This window comes from Semicossyphus pulcher, unplaced genomic scaffold (assembly GCF_022749685.1).
Source record: "Semicossyphus pulcher isolate SPU_LCO1_2020_fin unplaced genomic scaffold, fSemPul1.0.p SCAF_11, whole genome shotgun sequence".
Classification (NCBI taxonomy): domain Eukaryota; kingdom Metazoa; phylum Chordata; class Actinopteri; order Labriformes; family Labridae; genus Semicossyphus; species Semicossyphus pulcher.
In genome coordinates this window covers 13,859,107-13,880,948 of record NW_027211615.1, presented here as the reverse complement: position 1 = coordinate 13,880,948, position 21,842 = coordinate 13,859,107, and the positions used below count along the sequence as shown (strand labels likewise).

The 21,842-nt window shown below is 41.4% G+C and overlaps 2 protein-coding genes across 3 annotated transcripts; both read left to right on the top strand.

The window, feature by feature from the left end:
- Nucleotides 1-4,481: 4,481 nt before the first annotated feature.
- LOC138612866 (jun dimerization protein 2-like) lies at nt 4,482-14,520 on the top strand. Of its 2 annotated transcripts, XM_069686371.1 has the most exons (5): nt 4,482-4,606; nt 5,642-5,694; nt 12,344-12,561; nt 13,036-13,140; nt 13,409-14,520. In XM_069686371.1, exons 3-5 carry the CDS (start codon nt 12,367-12,369, stop codon nt 13,598-13,600), a joined length of 492 nt encoding a protein of 163 aa, XP_069542472.1. In that variant the 5' UTR covers nt 4,482-4,606; nt 5,642-5,694; nt 12,344-12,366; the 3' UTR covers nt 13,601-14,520. The 2 variants fall into 2 exon arrangements, with proteins under 2 accessions (XP_069542472.1, XP_069542463.1); XM_069686362.1 differs by lacking the exons at nt 4,482-4,606; nt 5,642-5,694 and having other exon boundaries at nt 5,703-12,561.
- Nucleotides 14,521-16,847: 2,327 nt separating this feature from the next.
- On the top strand, nt 16,848-21,029 carry LOC138585303 (leucine-rich repeat-containing protein 74A-like). Its single transcript, XM_069657589.1, has 13 exons — nt 16,848-17,028; nt 17,127-17,299; nt 17,386-17,493; nt 17,598-17,691; nt 17,793-17,842; nt 17,986-18,067; nt 18,425-18,510; nt 18,599-18,793; nt 18,913-19,008; nt 19,104-19,232; nt 19,317-19,421; nt 19,506-19,591; nt 21,023-21,029. Exons 1-13 carry the CDS (start codon nt 16,848-16,850, stop codon nt 21,027-21,029), a joined length of 1,392 nt encoding a protein of 463 aa, XP_069513690.1.
- Nucleotides 21,030-21,842: the final 813 nt, after the last annotated feature.

Genomic DNA, 21,842 nt, shown 5'->3' with positions numbered 1-21,842 from the left:
AAGTTATTTAAGTTGCCATATTAAATATACAAAATAAATATGGCTAAAATATTCAGATGTAGTGTCGTTTAAATATAAAGTAACAAGTAAAGTACCAAAAACTGTACCTATCACTCATGTTACACCCACACAGGTGTTAACATTATTTAGGCTGATTTTATTATTTAAGCAAGGTTTTCTTGCTGAGATATGTCAAAATATATTTATTTAGTTACATTTGATCCTTCGTAAGTTGATCTTGTTTTAATTGTGTGCATACCTTTTGAATTAGGTAATAGTCTGCAAGGGTTTACTAAAAGTATATACTACACTTTTAAATATGAACTTAAGGCACAACTGCTTGTTTTCATTTGCTAGTGCTTAGTCTAAGTCTACATACTTTATGTTTTGTTAGTCTTTTTTATAGGTTTGTGCAGACAGTCTGTGTATAAGTAAGCTATGTTGTTGTTGATGTATATGTATGTTTATATGCACTTGTTTGTCTGCATGGCACCTTGTAATTCTATAAACTGTACATTGTAACGCATTGACTTTAAATAAGCATGTAGAAGTTTGATGGGCGGACCCCTTACTGCAGGAATGATTCAGGCTTCCTCCCAGCGACACCAGCACACTGTAATATGTCTCACATGGCCTGGTTACAGATCTCTATCTTTCCATTATTTGTTGTGTGCTCACTGTTTCCACCTCTATTATCTCACTCTCATGCACCTCCTGACCACTATGTTTCCTGCCTGCTGTGATATTCCCAAGGAAGTGCTATATTTACAGGGATAAATCAATGTCATACGGGTTCGGCGAGGTTGGGTCACCTGACCTGCGCTGAGCAAGGCTGTAATATTGCCAAAGATGGTGCTGATATGTACATGAACACTGCAAGGTTTGCATGTGGAGATAGCAGCTTTAGTGGTACAAGAAACAGATCTTGTGCTGATGTGGCACTTTATTTTGAAATGACTCACCTGTTTTTCATGACTGTACTTTACACTAGAATTAATCAAGTATAAAACTGCAAAGAATGTGCTTTTTATAGACTTGGATACTAGATGATACCGTGGATGAGCATTAAACCTCTCAATATCACTGGGAGCTTTGGCTGAAATGGAAACAGGGTCAGTGGGGGAGGAAGGGGACTGAGCTGGCGTGGTAGCTGACAGCCTGTTTAGAGGGAGAGAAGGAGATGAAGAGAGGAGGCTTTAAATTCGGCACGCAATTGGTGCACTAAGTGATTGATTTGATTTGTGTGAATGGAGTCTGCAACAGCATCACAATTCAATCCATGAAGAAAAGCATTTATCTCATCTGTGTTTGTGTTTGATACACTGATTGGATAGAAGTGTACAGTAATAGACATTCATGTGTGCACTATTGTTATGTGTTAGTTTCCAGTTTTTGCACAGGTTGTAAAAGTGCTTCACTGAGGATTTTGATGTTTGACAAAACCAAAAAAAAGTTTCCGTTTCCCCATAAACCACTGTTGCCACAAAATGGGAAATATAATCCTGTAGTAATTTCCAAATTTGCTTATAAATAACCAGGCAGAAAAAGTTGCATCTCTGCACGTTGCCAGACATATTTTGACGTGATCGAGTGACAAGTGTCTGGGATTATTTTGAAAAAGAAAAAAAAAAGGAAGGAAGGAAATTAAATGAAGCGATGGTAAAAATACATTTGCCCATATTGTCTGCAGAGCGGCGGATGGTGAGTCAGGATTGTGTCTGGAGGTGTCTGGTTTGGTGGGTATTTCCCAAAGATGGGATAACAGTAGGACAATGCACTTTAACTTGATCTGCAGATGTGATTTTGTCTGGTTTAGTTTGAAGAAAATGAGCATATGCAATGTTTGCATAAATATCTGTTCAAGAATGAATAAATAAAGAGAAAGAAAAACTCTTGTAGGTGCAAGTGTAGTTTCATTGTTTTTACCTTGACTGACGCCCACGCAGCAAGAACTCTGCTGGAGTGCAAAGCTGCAAACCTACAAACTGCTCTCCCTCTCCATTCATCGTTTGGGCGGCTGCTGGAGACAGCAACCAAGATAATGTTTTAATGCAAAGACTGGAAGATGGAAATAGGCAGGTATCAAGATCTTGACATGATTTTTAACTCAACTAAATGAAATACAGGCATAATATCATTTGCAGTGTTATTTCAGAATGATCTCAAAAAAAGAACTTTTGTTACCTTTTTCTTGAACAAATTAACATGCTTTGCATACTTGGCCTGCATATTCAGACTGGTATGTTTTTTCAGCAGGCCATTATCAAGGCTTATTGTTCTTGGCAGGGACAATTCCCTCTTAAAAGCTTAAAGTGCCAAATGGACCTGCACCATGTGTGTCCGAGTACTGAGTGACATCTCTGGCTGCCTTCCTGCACGCACAGAGGAATTCAGCTGAAAGTCTAAACCTGCAACAGGGAAAAACATCTGAAGTGTCTGAGCAAAAGATGCCCAGGACCCTCCTGTTTTATGAAATCCGTCTGCTGCGTCGGTTCAGTTCTGCTTTATTAACCCCGAAAGCCCCCACCCTGACATTTGTCATCTATGTTCAGAGCGACTGTGACGCACCGCGCCCCCCCTCGACCTCCCCTCAGATGCAGGACATAAATCACAGCAGAACCAAATTAGAATCTAAAAAAAGGAACAGAGTGGGGTATTTTGGAGAGCCTTTAATAACTCAGCTGCTTGTTCGAGGTGGAACAGTTGAGATGGCATCGTGTAAAACCCAACGGAGCCTCAGATAAAAACCTGAGATGTAATAAAAGGTGCACAGGAATGTGGGTTGTTATTGCTAAAGCTGTGCTTGATTAAAATGACACTAAATCACACTATGTTTACCTGATATTTGAAGATGAAAATGTTCATTTTTGGATTTTATTTTGCAGCTTTTTTTGAAAAAAAACCTCTGATCTTGATATTTGTAAAGTAATCCACAGGTAGAGTTTGTCAAGATCTTTGCACAATTGCACAATGAACAATTTTTATGGCTACATTAAAACCAAAGGATGCATTATTCCTGCACAAATTTCATTCAAGAGTTAGATCATGAAGCTTTTTAAATAGCGTGTTGATTTCAGTCCTTTAAGAGTAGCATTTTATTTTTATATTCTGCTTCACTGGATAAGTTTCAGTTTTATGGGATCAGTCCAGTGGGATGTAGTTGCAACTGTAAACACAAGAGGGAAGCAGCAGAAAGAGACTTCCTGAGGAAGTTTTCTGGAACTTTCTGGAACCTCCATCAGTGATACTTGGATGTGATTTTGTTAGATATTCTAGTGAGAATGTGTTTGGAATCAAGTCTCAGTTTTATAAGGAAGAGTTTCACAGCAGCTAAAGCTGTATTACCCTGCAACTCTTAGTACATTGAGCAGGGATCAAACTTCCTCTATTACCTCAAATTAGAAGATAGCAGCTCTCTGTGAATTAGTCAGAGAAAATCAACACTGGGTATTTGTTTTATTCTTCTGAGCATGTGTAAAAGCCACACTGGGAATAACATCTGAATGCCACTTTAGGGGTCTTTGCAAGAATATTCAAAGTACTCAGTTTCAGCAGTCTGACTTTACAGATAAAAGAGGAAGTGATGACTCCTCTAGGAATTGGAAAATAAGATCTTTTCCTTAACATGTTGTAACATTTCAACCCTAAATGTTTGATTTGGAACAAAACAGTTTAAAATTAGTTTCTTTTGTCAGATGGAAGATGTTCTTCACTACCTAAATGAGTCATTAGATATCAGGAACCATCATGGGTCGTCAACAAACGGGTTCCTTGTAAATGCCTTAATGGAATATTAAATTATTATTGTGTTTCACAGTCATTTAAATATGTTAATGATCTTCTATGCCACATACTTAAGTTATCGTAGTGTGAATCCCCTGCACGAGAGGTTTCCAACCTGTGGGCTGCTAAGAGATCACAAGATCAATCTGAGTCTTGGTTTTAAGATGATTTTAGGGTTTTGTGGTGCCAGTTTTTATGAGTTTTCTCTAAATTTTCTTCTTTCTTGGGCAGAAACTTTTGTGGAGGGATCACAAGTAAACATTCGTGTTTTAGGGGTCACACGCCAAAAAAGATAAAGAGAAGTCGTTCAACTGTATATACATTTTTCCCACCTGTACTCTCAGGCTTGGCTTTGACCTCCATTATAATGCTGCTCAATTATAGGTTCTGAAGTTTTATTTTTATCGTTTATTGTTGGCAATGGCTCAACTTTCTCGCCCCCACATTGTGTCAAATTATAAAACACCTGCAGCTATGTGTTTATAGACATATTTATTGAGTCGTCTATGGCTGCAGGCGTGTGTTGTCTTCCTCTCTATCAGTCCCTCCTGCTGAAACTTTCCTCTCCTCCAGTCTGTGTATGTTTTCCGGTTGCTAGGGGTGGAGCAAACAAACCTCTGTGTCTACTGCCCTCCTCTTACATTATTTTCATCCATGCTTACGTACGGAAAGCACTTCCGCATTCCGGAGCTCTCACAGACAAGAGCAGTACTTAAACGGGGCTGATGCAACGACCTCAGCTAGTCCCAAAACCTACATCCGACTCATAACTCCCGCACCGTCACATTATTATTATCACTGCGGATTTTTGGACGCACAGCAGGTAAGTCTGCGGGCGAGCCTTCAGGCTAACGTTATTATGCTAATGTGCTGTCCTCTATTTGTTTTTATGCGAGTAAATGTTGCTACAAGTTTGCTACTTATTTGCATGTTGTTTGCAATTTTCTCACCCTCCTCTCAACTCAACACATTTTATTTAAGCTTTTGATGAATTTGTCTCGGTTCATTAAAAATAGGAGATTTTTTTAAAATACTTTGCTGCTGTGAAAAAGTTTGAGTTTTAAAAGTTTTCCGTGCTTTCATCGCAGAAGTTTATTGTCGTTACTCTCCACCACAACCGTTACGTTGTTGTTACAACTGTTGTAGCAACTGTCGCCTCACAGCTTGTTATTTACACACAACATGAGCTAAATTACACGCCAGCTTGTGTAGGTCTGATGATATTTTCATCGCAGGAGTTTTAATTTCAGTGTTGCTGAATAGGAGAAGTGTCGGTTAGCCTTGTGAATGCAGTTATGTAACACTACACCCGCCACACGCTGTGGAGGCTAACTGTTAGCTAAGCGAGCCCACTGCACCAAACTACACGGAGTCTGCAGGGATTTGTTTTATGTAACATTAAAGAAACACGTAAATTATTATTTATGACGGCTGTACTTACATGCCGCTTGTTCACAGTAGAATCGGCCTGCTCGTTCTGAAGTTAACTACTTTCACTGTTAGTATTTTAAACTCAGACACATTGCATGCAGCAGAAGGATACAAGTAAGACTACCAGATTTACACAGTAACTGCAAGATAACAGTGGCATTGATGGACAATTAATAATTATAGCTGCAAACGATGTTCATTGTAAGCAACATTAAGTGTGTCTTGATTATAATTTTACAATTGATTAACTGGAATTTTTTCCACAGCAAAAACTCCACTTGACATAAAACAGAAAAAAGAATATTTTCACATTTAATAAATAGGAAACATAATGTTCACATTTCATATGAACAATGAGTTGGGTTACTTTCTACTGATCATTGATCATTTGATTGGTAGTAATACATATCTCACCATGTCTCCACAGCGTCCAAACCCAGTTGCATCATTGACAGAAGACGACTGGCAGGTTTTCTCTGAGTGAGTATTGTGCATTTAAAACCTTTGAGGTAGAATAACTGTAAGGTTGCTGTCTTTAGTCTCACCTTCTGCTGCACCAAATAAACTTTTCTGGGCATTGCTAGTTTACCTTGAAACATGAGTGATCTTAATGAAGTGTGAAGCTAGTTTGGCAGCATGTGAGTGTGTGAGGCTTATATTTGTAATCTCTGCTTTGGCCCATCATAGTGTGTGCACAATGCACGTTCTCTGTATGTATTTAAGTGTATGGTTTCTGCACTGGTCAAGGGAAATCTTTTCGTGTGTGTGTACTACTACCTATACCTGCCTTGAATCGACACAACAATGCTATGTTTTCCTGTTCTGTGATGAGTCAGGAAATATGCTCCTGTCCACATCAGGATCTTTGAAGAGATTTACACTTTACTCTATAACACGCGCAGTTACATGAGCTTTAGTTATCTGCCCCTGTTGGCCTGAAAGTTAAAGGCCAATCAAGGAATGGGAAACATGATGAATGTGGATGGATCATGTGAATGTGTGTGTGTTCATGACTTGCAAGTTCATGGGTTCAGTGTTTTCCTACTGCACGCTCCTCAGCTGCTGCAGTGCTTGCTCATACAGCGACATGCCATGCAGGGGAAACTATTTGTGCTTTTTATATATGTGTTTCCTTTGTGTTTTTATCTGTGTATGTGTGTGTCTAAGTGATGGAGCGTGGGTTTCAGAGGGTTTAAATGCCCCAGCGCCTGCCCGGGCACATCGGTAGGATGGTTCCTGCATAAGTGGAACGCTGCAGTGGATTAATGGGGAAGGGCTGGCGAGCCGACAAGCAGCGCAGGGCCGACGGGGCTGAGAGGCTGGACGTGGGCGCACAGGGTTTATTTTAAGTAGAAATGCCTTCCAGTGCGTCTCTGGAGAGCTGGAATTGCCAAGCTGCACCCCAGAACACTGAATAGACAGCAGACGCATTGCAGGCGAGCCAGCCAACTATGCAACAGCTCAGTGATACTAATACTAATGCTGGGGGAGCAGCTATTCACTGCTGCATGTATCACATTATCAGTCTCACATTGTAGTCCCCATAAGCCTTTCCACATGGACTGTAAAAACAGTGTCAGGACAGGCTGGATGTGGAAGCAAACACCCAAATGTCCAAAGGTGTAACTGAGAGAAGAGACATTAAAGCCTGTGGGGTTTTTGTTTTCACAAAATATCCCAGTTAAAGCTCCTTTTTAAAAGGCAGAGTTACATAGTTATGATTTCCAGATTTCCTGAATTTCTTTTGGACCCGAAGCCACTTCTCTCTATTTGCACAGAAAACAGTCGCGTCAGTAAATGTTGAATGAATCGTTGACTTTTCGCCCACAGCTTTCGAGAGCAACAAAAGCATCGAATGTACAGATAAGTGCAGACACGGGGGCTCGTTTAATCACAGCGAGCGTCAGCCTGACGTCGGGCAGATGGGGAAATCAGAGGACAAAGTGTGAGGCAGCGTTAAAGTGACAAACACACGTTACACAATAATGGTGATTGCTTCAACAGGCATCATTAAATCTGATTTCTAGACTGGATTGGCCAACATCTTATATTCAGAGATTGCACGTAGCGCGGCTCGGATTTGTCATAGACCTGAACTCCATACATCTGAAATGGCTTTTGTCTGCGTTTTGTATTTTGATTCCTTTAATCCACGTCTGAGCCAAGCCAAAGCTCAGAGCCATGCAAAGTCTAATCCTGACTTACAATGTGGAGAAAAATGGCAACGTTATAATAAGTCAAGCAGGACCACCCAGGTGCAGAATATAGATGTGTGCCTGTTTGAATGGCATGAAGCAGGCCGAGCAGGAATCCAGCCAATGATCACACAGTAATGTTTGAATGGAGGCAGCCGCAGTGCTCCAGCTTTATCTGCAGGTGCTTTGTGTTTCCATTTTCCTGGAAAAAGTTTTATTGTTAGGCATGGGTGTACAATAAAACGCAGTGGACAAACTTCCTGCTCTGTTGTGTAATTTCATTATGAAGAAAAGATAACCTCTGCGTGCACTGTACTCCGGCCTACTCACTGCTGCAGCCGTGTCTCATCACAATGATGATCATTCATAACAGGACTTTTTGTCAATCTCTAGGCCGTCATAACGAGAACAGAAAGCTAAACTAAAAAGTTTCTGTTGTCATAATCGAGTTTCATGGCCAGAGATGACCACAGCATAATCAGAACAACAGCCATCATTACAGCTTCCCTCCCATCCTCGCGCCTGTGTGTCTTGTCCTTCCAATGAAGCCATAATGAAGGCTTGCAGGAACGTGTGTACTGTATATTTGGACTGTCTTGTCCTCGAGGAAAAGCCGCTGCCAAATTCCCTGGTTTTTCCTCGGGAGGATTGCGAAAGGCTGTAACTCAACACACAAGCCTGACGGAGGGCAGACGGTAATGATGATCGCTGAGACCTTGGCCACAGATTGAGAGAGCGTGCCTTGGCCTGATCCTTTTTTTTCACTCATTGTTCATTTCCAGCACCCGTGAGCTGTAGGAGCTGTGTGTACGAGTTTTGCAAGACGCTGCTGTGTAGTGCTTTATAAGTCCAGAATTAGATGTTAATAAAGTGTGCTTGGAAAGTTTGCACGCCGTGATCCGGTGATTTAAAACTGAGCCGTCTGGCAGCACAATAATGCAACGTTGTGTCTCAGGCATAGATAAATTAGAAAGCAATTACCTTTGACTCATGCCTTCAAAATGACCAGGCTGGTAGAGGTTAGCGGTTAGTATATAAAGGTAATGAGTGGCCTTTGAAAGCCCCCTGTAACCCCCTCTTTTCAGCGTCTCTATAGGGGACGAGGATAATAGGGCCTCCAGTCGTGCTGCTGGCGTTCGGTAAGGGTCTGAATTCCTCAGCTCCGCTAATTGCGCTCAGGAATGACTCAGGAAATGGACACATTTGGTCGAGCTGAAGACAGATAGAGTGTGTGCGCGAAGAAACCAGCAGATTGTAAATATATATAGGACACAGTGCATGTGTAGGAGCCCTCACACTCTTCACACACACCTCCAGCTATCTGCTGTAAGATTAGTTTTGGGCAGAAGCCAGAGACCTGCATCGGGTACGGTCCTATATTTCATAACTAATACATGACATTTCCGCTCCCCGCCCTTGGCTTCAGCATGTCTCCTCTCAGTTAGCCCTGAGAGGCAGCCGAGCCGAGGCTGTGTGGGTGTCTTTGTCTGGGGGCTAGCGTGGGCCTAAAAAGGCTGTGGCACTGGCTTTTCTGCTCCACTGCAAAAGCACAGTGACGGCGTTGCATCATCAAACGCTGACCACTAATCCTCGGCTGCAGTCTGCTGCTGACAGAAAAAAAAGAAGAGAAAAATACCCCTCTTTTGAAAAATGCAAAAATCACTTTGACTCATGCTTTTGGGTGTAATTACGCAGCGCGAGTGCGGCGCATCAGCAAACTTTCCCCGCGCCGTACAGATGAGACTCCTTCAGGCTTTCATGTCTCGTGTTAAATTTACGAGGGGGATTTTAAGACACTTGTGTGGCAGGTTGAAAGCGACAGTACAGATTAAAATAAACTTTCTTCTCAACTTAAAAGTCACACAAACGTCTGTTATGTGTTTGAGTTTACAGCAGCACTATAAATTGCCTGTGAGTCACCTTTATGCGTGATAATTGATAGGCATCTCGCTTCAGACGATGGATCACCTTTTGTTTTGGAGGCCGCAGGCAAAACTACCTCTGGTGGTGTTTTCATTCGTGTGATCTGATGTCATGCAGACAAATGTGAGGTTTATGTATGTTTATGTACTCAAAGTGTATTATATGTCTCTGTGTGTGTGCGGCAAAGTCTAGCCTCAGCGGCATGTTTCAACAAGCCATAGCGAGGAATGGGGGCTTTCCTCGCTAGACGTCTGACTGAACAGGCTTGCATTACAATGTGCTTAATAGGCCAGACTAATAGACGTGAAATATGATTATTCCCAGATTGACTTATTTTTTTAGTGTCAATTTCCATTAAAAAAAATCATGTTTGTCCAGAAGGGAGCCTAATCTGAGTCTGTACACTGGTCCTGAGTGTCTGGCCAAGTTGAAACTGGACTCCATTTTGGCTCTGAACCTGATTTACTCAGTCATTCCTAACGGGCGCTTCAGTTCCTGTGGCCGCTCTCTCGGCGCAGGGTGTAGCTTGGATCGCATCTTTTGAATTCCAGCACAGTTACACTTTATGTCACACATGTCATGGTTTTTCATATGCAGGGAGAAGCAGACTTTAACTTGAATCACGTGTCGATTTGATTTTGTACGTTTACAAAGATTAAGAGTGCTTATAGCAAATCCAGTGTGTGAGTCACTTCACTCCAGCACTTCTACTATTGTCTGGCTATTTTAAAAAGCGCTCTCTCATTCACTCCTGGATTAGCAGCCCACCATATGGTTTGTCTTGTTCTTAGACAGCCTCTCTGCAGAGAGACAGAGAGAGAGAGAGAGGGCTTTGGCACCTTTCATTCCTCCACCTCTCCCGGGACTCTGAGAGAGAGGGAGGGAATTTTGTCAGAGAGAGATTTTTACCAGGGCTGTCTTGTTCTTTTCCTCTCCAGCAAAAACAACAGGCGGCTGCCAAGTGCAGTGTAAATGGGAGTATACATACAGAGGGTGTGAGGGGGTGAGAGTGAGAGAGAGGGAGGGAGGGGGCTGTCAGGATTTAAATAATAAAATGCCTCATTGGACACTGGCTCCACACAGCAACTTGTCCTTGGAGAGACTAAATCCTGCAGACCGAAGGTGGTAAGAAACAGGTCGAGTGTAGGTGGAGATTGGCTGACAGACTTGACAGTGGATGTGCTGTAATCCCAAATGTTATAGGTGATTATTATTGGAAATTGTAGAGGCTATATGCAGCGATCTCCCACCCAAGATTGTGGTTGTTAGACTGCTTCAGTTTTGCTCGACTGTTGTATTGATTTTTAAAATGACAAGCTGGAAGAAACAGTAGAAAAAGTGGATTTAAGTTTTATATGAAATATATCTCTCAGAGTCTTACTGCACTTCTGAATTGATTTCCTCTTCCTAAAAGTGAGTTTGGTTTCCAGCGTGCTCGATGGTAAACTCCAAGTCCAACTGTAAAAACAGTCAGGGACCAGCCCATGAGCAGGGTGGAGTACGTTAGAATAGAGTTACATAACCTTGTTTTTTTATTACCTCCTTTACGGCCTTTGTAATAGAGCGTGTCTTTCAGCCCTTCAGCAAAGAAAGAAAAACTTGGTTTAACTTACAATGCAGTCGGCCTGTCAGCTCGTCACCCACCAGCAGCGTCAGCTGTTTCCGCAGCACCCCACAATACTCGTCTTTGTTGGATCCATATGAGAGGGGCTTTGTTCGCTTTGTGCCCGACCTGCAGAGGTTTGAGAGGGAGATGTGAATGAAGCTGTTAATGTAGGAGCCTCGCTGATATGAGCAATCTTTAAAAAGTCCTCATAGCTTCATTTTGCTGGCTGATAGCACCAAAGTGATTGAGGTATCATTTGTTGCGTCGTATCAGTCATGCACCCTGTGATTCTGTTTCAACTCTTTAGCAGACATTATGAAATGTCAGCTGAACGTTTGCCGATTACTTACCGCTTGACAGTTCACTGTATTTATTTTTCTCTGTAAACACTGAACAGAAAGAGGAACCGCTTCTCTAAAACCCACTGGTCTCACTCTCCCTCTGCAGGGATGGGCAGGGTACGGTCGGCTCATGTTTCACTCTTCCCATCTGTAACATTTGTTTTTTATTTGGCCATCAGAAGTTTTCCAGCTCTCGGTCTAACAGTAATTAGAAAGCAGTCTTAATTCTGCAGCCACTTCCTTTAGGCCTGCACAAGTTCTCCTTTTTCCTCCTCTCAGTCCCTCATTCCTCCGTGATTGCATTAAAAAGCGCTGTGGTCAACCCCTCCAAACTATCCCCAATTGTTGAAAGAGGGTGGCGGCGGAATGTACGAGTGTTGACATGAATGCTTTTCATATCCAGTGAATCCTCTTTGACAAAAAAAACCAAAGGAACACTGAAGATGAAAACCACTCGGTAAATGATTGGAAACATGAGTGCAGAAGATAGCTCTTGTTTATGTGATCATACTGGAGAGTTTTGTGGCTTCTATTTGCATGTGAAACTACAGAGATGAGTATGTAGCTGCTGTCAGTGAGAAGTTTGTTTTTTTACCGGCTGCTGACTAAAAAGATAACACAGCTGTGAAAGCTGTCAACGTTTGAATGCATTCTTGGAAACAGCAGGGTGTATTTAGAAAGATGTTTGATGACAAGATAGAAGGCAGAAAATGTGTCTTCTTGTGGATTGAATGCCAAAACTATAAGATCATGATGAAGATAGAAGATAGGGTCTGATGGCTGCAATATGATGATGGTAGATGGGTGTGCATGTAACCACCACAGACTATAAGAATATAAAGAAACTTACAAAACAGATCTAATCAGAGTTAGGCACAAAGAAGTAATGGAACCAGGCTGTTTAAACTGTGTTATTACAGAATATAATGTGCTTTACTTGTTATTTTGAGCTACTTAAATAAGAATAGTAATGTTCTGCCATTTGGACTATAAAGGTATTATTGTCAGCGAGTCTTATTTTGTGCTGACCGTGTGTCTCTTCCTCTTCTCTGTCTCCCTTGTAGGGGCGGTGGTGGCCGGGTCGGACATGATGCCGGGACAGATACCTGACCCTTCGCTGGCGGCCGGCTCCCTGCCCAGCCTGGGCCCGCTGGCGGGCATCTCGGCCACCACGCTCACGGATCAACTCAAGCTGGCCGACTTCCGCCAGCTGGGCGCCATGCTGTCCCCGCTGCACTTCCTGGGGAGGCTGGGGAAGAGGCCGCTGGCCATCAAGACAGAGGTGAGGAGGAAGAGAGAAGGGGGGAAAAAAGAGGAAATGGTTCAGTGGAAGGGTGTGTGAAAGATGTGCAACGAGTTAGAGGTTATCAGATTCAGGACTTTTTAAAAAGCTCTGTCGAGGCAGGGTTTGTTTCTTTCTCATTGACTGGAAAAACCAAATGTTCATCATGATCATTGTTTTTTTGTAGTGACAGTTTTCTTATCTTATGGGATAAGGAATTAAAGAACTGATTGAAATGTAAATAATATAAGCCTACACTTTTACTTGACTCGGACTTGTTTGCCCCCTCTCCTGCTTACAACAAGAAGTACAGCACAGATTGCACTACAGTTTTTTTATCTATGTGATCACTACTATCAGTTGTAGATTTATCTACTTTTCTGTTGTTAAAAAAAGTAGTAGTCAGTTTTTCTTCTTATAAAATGCAGTCATATAACCCCTGTTCCTCATACTAATAAACCGTTGTGTTTGCAGATGGATGAAGACGAGGAAAGGAGGAAACGGAGACGAGAGAAAAATAAGGTAGCTGCAGCGCGATGCCGAAACAAAAAGAAGGAACGGACTGACTTCCTTCAAAGGGTGAGTTCATGACACTGCAGAAACAAAGCAGCTCAGTAGCCAAGAACACCCTGACTTCAGTTAACCTGAACAGCTCAGTCTAGTTCGAGGCATTCAGCTCAACTCAGAGCTAACACGATCAGGCTAAATCAAGCCTAGTTGAAAGTATTAGGATTAATGTGCCTACACAAATATAGAAATGGCTCTCTCATTCTTTTTCTGAGGTTATATCAGATTTATAACTTTAAATATTTCAATAGTATCTAATAATTTAACATCTCTGTCACAGGAATCGGAGCGTCTGGAGATGGTGAACTCGGAGCTGAAGGCCCAGATCGAGGAGCTCCGCGTGGAGAGGCAGCAGCTAATGGTGATGCTCAACCTGCACCGGCCCACCTGCATCGTGAGGACCGACAGCGTCAAAACCCCCGACAGCGAGGCCAACCCCTTGCTTGAGCAGCTGTCCGCCGACAAAAAGTGAAACCAGGAGTCCAGGGATGTGAATGCCCCCCAACCCCGAATCCCAAACTAGCACCACTGTGGCAGCCATTTTTTTTATGAAACAGTGACTGGCAATACATTTCTAAAAAAGCACTTGAGCTCCAAGCTGAGGACTTTTGGAGACTCTGCCCACAGACCAGAGGTTTAAGGGCTTCTTTGAACTGCTACATGAGCTGGCTCTGTCCATTGGAAGACTGGAAATAACCAGGTTCATCTCTGCATTAAGTGTTGTTGTTGACACCCGCTGTGCCTAGCTGTTACTTCAACCATCTCTACAAAAAGGGACCAATGGAAACGGTAGAGTACGAATGGAAACAACAGTGAGGAAACACACTAATATCAATATGGTGCTCTGTTACAAAAGCCCTGCGTAGATTGTGTGGCATTGTTACGATGCAGAGGCCCACAGAGGCTTAGTGATCTGCAGTTTTCTTTTGTATGCTAGCCGAAATATACAGGTGTAGACTTTTTAGTATTCAATACTCAATACAAGTACACCAGACGAAGTAGAGTTTTTTTGTTTTTGTAATATTTGTATACGCTGCCTCGAATGTGGCAGATACCGGTTGATCCGATTTGTGGTGACGCTGGCGTCATGAAAAGCACATATACACAAAATGTTTACACCGTTGTTATTTGGACTTGTTGTCTGTCCATTATTGTACCTGTTTTATACTGCTTTGTATACATAAACATATATGAAATGCCTGTTAATCACTTGATGTGATTTGTCTTTTCGATCTTTTCAGTCTGTGTCCGTCATGTTTGCGCTGTCAAACAGCTGTGAAAACAAAAAGGAAATCTTTTCAGCTGAGCAGTATTTCAATGTCTGATCTGGACCTGTATCTGCTATGTATGACTCTGGTACTCTGAATAGATTAAAATTTATTTTCTAACTACAAAGAATATGTTTTTTACTTTTTACATCAGGCATGCTGTATCTCAGGTTTTCTTCAGTGAAATTACAGTCCTTGTATTTGTTCCTCCCAGTCATGATAGCAAAACTACCAAGTGAAAAACATTGTGCAATCAGGATTTCTTGAGTTGGCTCACTGCCAAAGTCAGGGTTTTACTTTCATTTACAGAACTCTGTCATTTATGCTTGCAGCTTTCTTTGTTCAGGACCCAGCAGGATAAATATCCCCCATCTGCAGACTGAACAGAAAGCTGCTGACAGAGACCAGCCTTTGCCACATACCAATATATCCAAAGATTTTATTACTTACTTAAAAGCGGACTTCTATCACTGTAAAACTGAAATGTAGTTGAATTGAGTTATTTGACTATTTTAAGCCCCCAGCAAGTCTTTATTTTTTACATAAGAGCTTTAAAGAACACTTACTGGCATTGTCATCAGTTTCTTTTATTATATAATTATTGTTATTGTTATGTAATTACAAGAGCAGTCAAGTTTTAAGGAACTGCTGTCTTAAGGAACTTGACTATTTTGACAACAGTGATTGACATTATATTTTGACAGCAGAAAAAAGGTCACCATAGATACGAGTCATGTCCTACAAAAAGAAATACCCTCCTTATGACAGCTACAATTATATATTTTTAATTGTCATATTCAATTAATATGATGACCTTGATCAATGTGCTGCTCAGACATAAACTTGCTTGCATGAGCATAAAATGTTAAATGAGCCCTTTGTGGTTAAGGTGAGAAGTACAAGACTTCTTCTTCTCTTAATCAGACAACTACAGGGGTGAACTATATAACACATAAACAGTAATTCTACAACTTACTACTACTTTACACTGTTCATCTCTACTCACAGTAGAGCCGAGTTAACATGTTTAATAGACAAAATAAAGTTTACTGAGGTATTGCGTCTACTGTGCTGTGCAGTAGATATTTTATATAACGGTATGCTCAGGCTCAATTTGCGGTCAACAGCTCCATCTAGCGGATTGTTTTATGAACTGCATGATGAGCAGTCGCTCCACGGACTCGATTAGACTTCCAGAGATTATATTTTCCACCTAATAACGATTGATATCTGGTAAGTAGCTTTATAGACAAACGTACGTAGCGATTATTTTTGCACATCAGTTATTTCTTTTTGCATAATTACATTTGTTGACCTTAATTAACCGGCCTTTTTCTTCGAGTATTTAAATTCGTCAGCATCAACGGTTGGTTTCTGCGGGTAAACGTTGATTTAAAACCGTTAACCTACACTTCAACAAGTTAACCTACACTTCAGAAATGACAAAACCTGTTTAGGCAAGCCACTATTTTCTCTACAACTAACAATAAAGGGAATTTTACACGACTATTGAACAAATAAGTGCATTTTGTTTTAAATATTGATACAAATTTGTTTTATTTTGGTCAAATGTAAAGATTTCCCTCTTGCAGACGTTGGTGCGCGGTTCTAACCGTCGCGTGCTTGGAAAAAAAAAACCTGTCGAGAAAAAATTAAGGAGTTAAAGCTAGCTAAAAACAGCACTTTCTCGTCTAATTGTAACATTAAAAAAACGGTGGTGATGATAGTACTCCCTAACTAAGCAAACGCAGATATACTGTACCTCAGTGTAGAGATAATGAAGTAAAACCTATGTAAAGGTCTGCGTACGAAACGTACTTAGCTTAATAAAAGTACAAAAGTAGGCTATTAGCGCTTTAAAGTAAAAAGTACAGTAAAGAAAAGTAAAAATAAATAAATTAAAATTCTCATTATCCAGAATATTAGATTCCAAAAGAATGTATGGTATTATTTCATAATGATTACTGATGCATTGCATTATTTCATTGTTACAGCTTCTAAATGTGGGGACACTTTGTGCACTGTATACACCAGGGTGTATTGTGAATTTAACTAAGGAATCAAGTTTTGTTTTTCACAATATTTTATATTATGTATCGGAGTCTGCAAAGTAACTTGTAACCAAAGGTTTCAAATATGCAGTGAGTAAAACGCATATTTGAAAGGTTGTGTAGAGTTTAAGAATGTATTATTGTACTTGAATTTAGGTAGTGTTTAAGTAAATATGCTTAGTTACTATCCACAGTTGCACAACTTTGATAAGGATCAAGAAAGACCTGCTAGTACCTGGATAGTGAACCTTTTGACTTAAGTTGTATATTAAGCTAATGGTCATGAAAAAAAGCTTCATTCTGCATTTCTGCACTAATTCTGCTACAGCAAACCTCACCTCTCTTCTCTCTGGGCTTTGTAGTGCAGATCAAGGTGAGGCTCTCGGGTTCTTGTGGTGTGATGGATCAGTGTGATGAGGACAGTGTAGTTCTTCAGTCCAATGACGAACAGCAAGAGAAAGAGCAGCAGCCATGTGATCAGCCAGTCCTGTCAATGGGAAGCCAGGATCAGATGCAGGAGACAACCGAGGGTCAAAAGGAGGACAGTGGTGATGAGTGGGACACTGATCTAGAAACAGACAGTAAGTTAAAGTGACTATACTGTTTAGTAATAATTAATGCCTAGTCTTTGAAATCCTCATGTCCTCCTTTTCTTCTCTTTTGTCCCACTTGCTTTCAGTTGCCACCGATGAGGGACAGAGTTTGCGCCGTGCAGAGCGGTACCTGCAGGCCTGTCGGCGGACAGGGGCCATTCCTGTTTCCTCCTTCCTCCACCTGAAAGAGGCAGATCTCAACCTGAACCACTATGGTTTGGGACCTCAGGGGGCCAAAGCTCTGGCCACAGTTCTGCAAGTATGTAGATAATGTAGATATTCACATAAATGAAATTAAAAGTGAAAAATTAATGATCAAAATGCATTGTCTTTTTTGTGTTTTAGACAGACGATGCTGTTATCAACCTTGAGCTGGAGGACAACGCCCTTCAGACAGAGGGCGCACACTATCTGATGGAGATGCTTGCAAGAAACGTCACCATCCAGAGCCTCGTGAGTATTCAAATCAACATCGACCTGCAAGAGGATTAATTATTAATGTTTTTTAGAATACACTTGTTTTTTCAAATAAAAATGACCGCATGTCTTTACTTCAGAATCTTTCCAACAACCAGCTGCACCTGAAAGGAGCAGAAATCATCTCCAACATGATCTCAGACAATTACTACATCAAATACATCAAACTATCAGGTGATCATCTACGTCTTTCCCCCTGCAAGATATATTGTATTTTGATATTTTGACAAAAATGCTCTTTTTTGGATTTATTAAAATAAAAACCTTCTTCTCAGGAAATCAATTTGATGACTCTGCTGCTAAATACTTTGCTGATGCCTTAAAGGTTAGTACAAAGAATTGACAGATGAACCCAGGTGGCAAATGAGTATTTGAGCCTCTAAACATTTTGCATGAACATATCCTAAGAAGGAACTGTCACATCTAAACTTGCATTGAGCTTCGATCCAACATTTCCTCTCGTCTCAGGGTGACTATATGGTGATGGAGCTGGACCTCAGTCACAACAAGATCAGCGTCGCAGGAGGAGAACATCTGGGTCGTATGTTGGGTACAGTGGTTTAGTTCAGACTGAATTTGGAGCTAACACAAAACAAACTCATACAGATATTACACAAGTTAAAGTCCAACTGAATTCTTATTCTTAAAGATAAATTAGAGATTTAAATAAGAAACGTCACACTTAAAAAGATAATAAGTGTTACTCTGTAGCAATAAAGAGCTGTGGAGAGGCAAAGAGCTGCAGGCTGCAAACTTTAGATTTTTACCAGATATGGATCGCTGTCAAAAATAACGCAGGTGAATAGTGTATATACTGTATTCTTAGCAAAAGTGAATTTCAAGATGTTTCATTTGTGTCTTAAAGTTTACCGAATTATTGTAAAAAATGTGTCCCTCTTTCTTAAAGCCACAAATGTAGGTATTGAAGTCCTAAATCTGAGCTGGAATCACATCTGTAAGGCTGGAGTAGTGGCTTTGAGCGCTGGCCTGAAGGTGACAAACATAAGCACAATTCTTCAGTGTATATTTACCGCTCTGTCTCCCATCATAGCTGACCTCCCTCACCTTCCTCCTTCCTCAGGAGAACTCGACTCTGAAGCAGCTCCAGCTATCATGGAACTGTTTCGGCCACATCAAGGCAGAGTCTCTGGGTCAGGCGCTGAAACAAAACCGCACGCTGAAGCTGCTGGACCTCAGCGGTAACTTGATAGACGATCAGGTTGTGACGCTGCTCTGCCAGGGCCTCGCCACCAACGAGACCCTCAAGGTCCTCAAGGTGGGCGGCCAAAAAGCCGGTATTCTAAGTTGAATTTGGTCATCATCATCACCACGGTGATTTTAAAGGTTGTGCACTCTTGATATATGAAAGGTTTAATGTGTGTTTCATATCTTCAGCTCTCCCACAACCTCCTGACAAACACTGGAGCTGTGACGCTCCTCAAAACCATCAAAAACAACATGAAATCAGCCGTGGAGGAGCTCGATATTTCTGTAAGTGCAGCATACGAACTTGAGAATAAATAGAAATCTTGCCTGTAAATACACGATGATTACATCTGCCTGAATGTGTGCCTGTGTGAGTGCAGACAGTGTTTGTGCGCGAGGACTTTGTGGAGCTGTTGGAAGAAGCCCGTCAGAGCCGTCCTGCTCTGGATGTTCGGTACAGCGTCATGAGCTCCGTCACCAGGAACTTATCAGCCCTACAGACCTTTCTGGTCAGCAGTCAGGAATGATGACAAATCACAAATCTTTGTATGTGTGTCAGTTTTTCAATTTAAAACATCTGTTTTCTTTAATAGAAATTCTTTGAAGAGCGAAACGAGAGCGTCATAGACTTCTTCCAGGCTTTAGATGAGGAAGAAACCATGACTGTCTCCACCTCTGCCTTCAGGAAGGCTGTACAGGTCAGGCTCATGAGTACAACTGAAAATAAAGCAACATCACTTTTGTATCAATGAACACTAAAGAAAATGTTATTATGCATGCAGGCAGCTAATGTACCTCTGGATCAGCGACAGCTTGAGTGGTTAATTAGGAAGTTTGACAAGGACTGCACAGCTGCCATTCTCTACAGGTTAGTGTATGATAATAATGCATTTATTAAATATTAACTGTGCAGACAATCGCAGCACTGGCTGAAAAACCTTTAAAATCTGATTATATTTACCTGGATACATTTCACTTTGTTTCAATGGGAAAACATGTTTTGTGTTCATTCAAGTTGTACAAAATAATCAAGTGAAGTCCACGTAATGACTTTTTTTAGAGCTTTCAAACACCACGTCTGCTCCTTAAAGCTCCTGTGAGGAGTTTTTCGCTGGTTATGAAACAGACTGAAATGAATTCTAATGACTCTATATGAGCTACAAAAGCAAACCAGACCATCAGCAACAAGATTGATTATTTCTATATAGTTACTTTTAAAGCCTGAAACTGCTAGCGGGGGGGTAGGTGTCTGACAAAGCGATTAACTGCACGCTGCCTTTGTTGACATTTTACAGGGCAAACATTTAAAGTGAGTGATACATAAGATGAGATTTTTTGCCACTGCTTTAGCATGTACAGGACAATATCAGCAAATAGATAGGAGGTACAGCTTTGTCCACAGGGGGCGCCAAAATCAATACAAACAGAACGTTCCTCCCAGGAGCTTTAACGAATAGGATTAAGTCAGTTGAAATGATTTCTATTAGGCAGAAGTGACCCTTCAGGCTTAGTTACTTACTTGTGACACTGGCTCTCTTATCACTTTATTAGCCAAGTATAAACTGTTTCAGAAAATGTCCAACTTTCTTTTTGGGCTCTCTCTCTTTGTTGCAGTCAGTTTGCTGAGCTGTCATAGGTGAGGATTTTGGATAACCAGGAAGGCATCTTCAAGTTCCTTGAGTCTGTTATGTGACTAAGTTCTTATATGCTAGCAATGTGACTAAAGTAGCACCTGTATTTCTTAAACAGGTATCAGACAAATTTTGTAGTTTTTGCAAAATACAGAGACACTTACCAGGAAGAGGGTTTAAATCACAAACCAAATTTTTTTTTACACGCTGACAGGTTTACCTTAAATGACCTCGGTTCCCCTCCTCCCCTCTGCTTCCGCTGTAGTTTTTCACTCAACCCGATTCTGTCCAGCGTGAACACTTGAACTCTGACACCAACCAGCTGCACCCACCTCGGCGCTGCCAGCTGTGTCCGCTGCTGAGACACAGGGTATCGCCTCATTCTGCCCATCCAAAAATAATCTTCTGGTATGACAACAGAACAAGAGCAGGAAGAAAAGAGAGCTGGCGTCCATATCAAAGGATGAGAGGAGAGGAAGAATAGGGCCAGATGCGGGCTAGTTGTTTCAGCACACTGGTCAGATTTGAATGAAATGGCCTGTAAAGGAAACAAAATGAATATGCATGTGAGGGATACTTATGCAGACCTGCAGGTCAGGATTATTGAGGATGATGCTGATGAATTGTCTCAAGGTGCGATATCAAACAGTGCAATGTGTTTCCGTCAGGTGGTAACAGTGGTAACCACACAGGAGATGGTAATATGAGCAACCCTATTTTACCTCAGCTACTCTCCTGCAGACGAGCAGCCTGACGAATAAGATTATCCTAACAGGTGCTACCTCAGAAAAAATATCAAATCAAACACTGTTTATCAGTTGTTGTGATTGTTGCAGAATAACACAACTAGCTGTTGTTCATTTGTGTAAATTTAACAAGTTTGGGGGGGGATCAGCTAAGAGGCCACAGTCCACGGTGCACTGATGGCAGGTTCGACTCTCGGTCTGCCGATCATTTTGTGCATGTCATCCCCCACTCTCTACTCCCAACATTTCCTGTCTCTCTTGGGCTATCCTATAAATAAAGGCAAAAGCCCCCCCCCCCCAAAAAAAGAACTTTCATTTTCTGTTCCTCAATTAGTGACTGACAGCAGGCAAGTCAGACTAGCACTGTGGTAATTACAGTTGTAGATTAATTTAAGAGCTCTTACCTCAATACTTACCTCATGGTCAACACTCACACTCAGTCCTTGTTGTCCTTGTTGTGCTCACATGGGGGTTTAATGTCACAGTGGAAACAAAACACGTGATCCTAGAACTTGCAGAAGAAACTGAGAGAGGAAGTTTTGTTTTAAGCGTGAATGTCAATTTCAGATTTGAGAGGGGGGGTAGATTAGCAAGCTTTTACAAGCCCTGCTTGTAAACAGACTAAATACTAATATGCAAAGCAGCCATATGGCTTCAATTGGTTTGCGCTACGCCTGTTCTTGCAACTTGACACCAGCAGGTACATTTGACTGAATTGTGCATCTAATTTGCCTTTGATCTG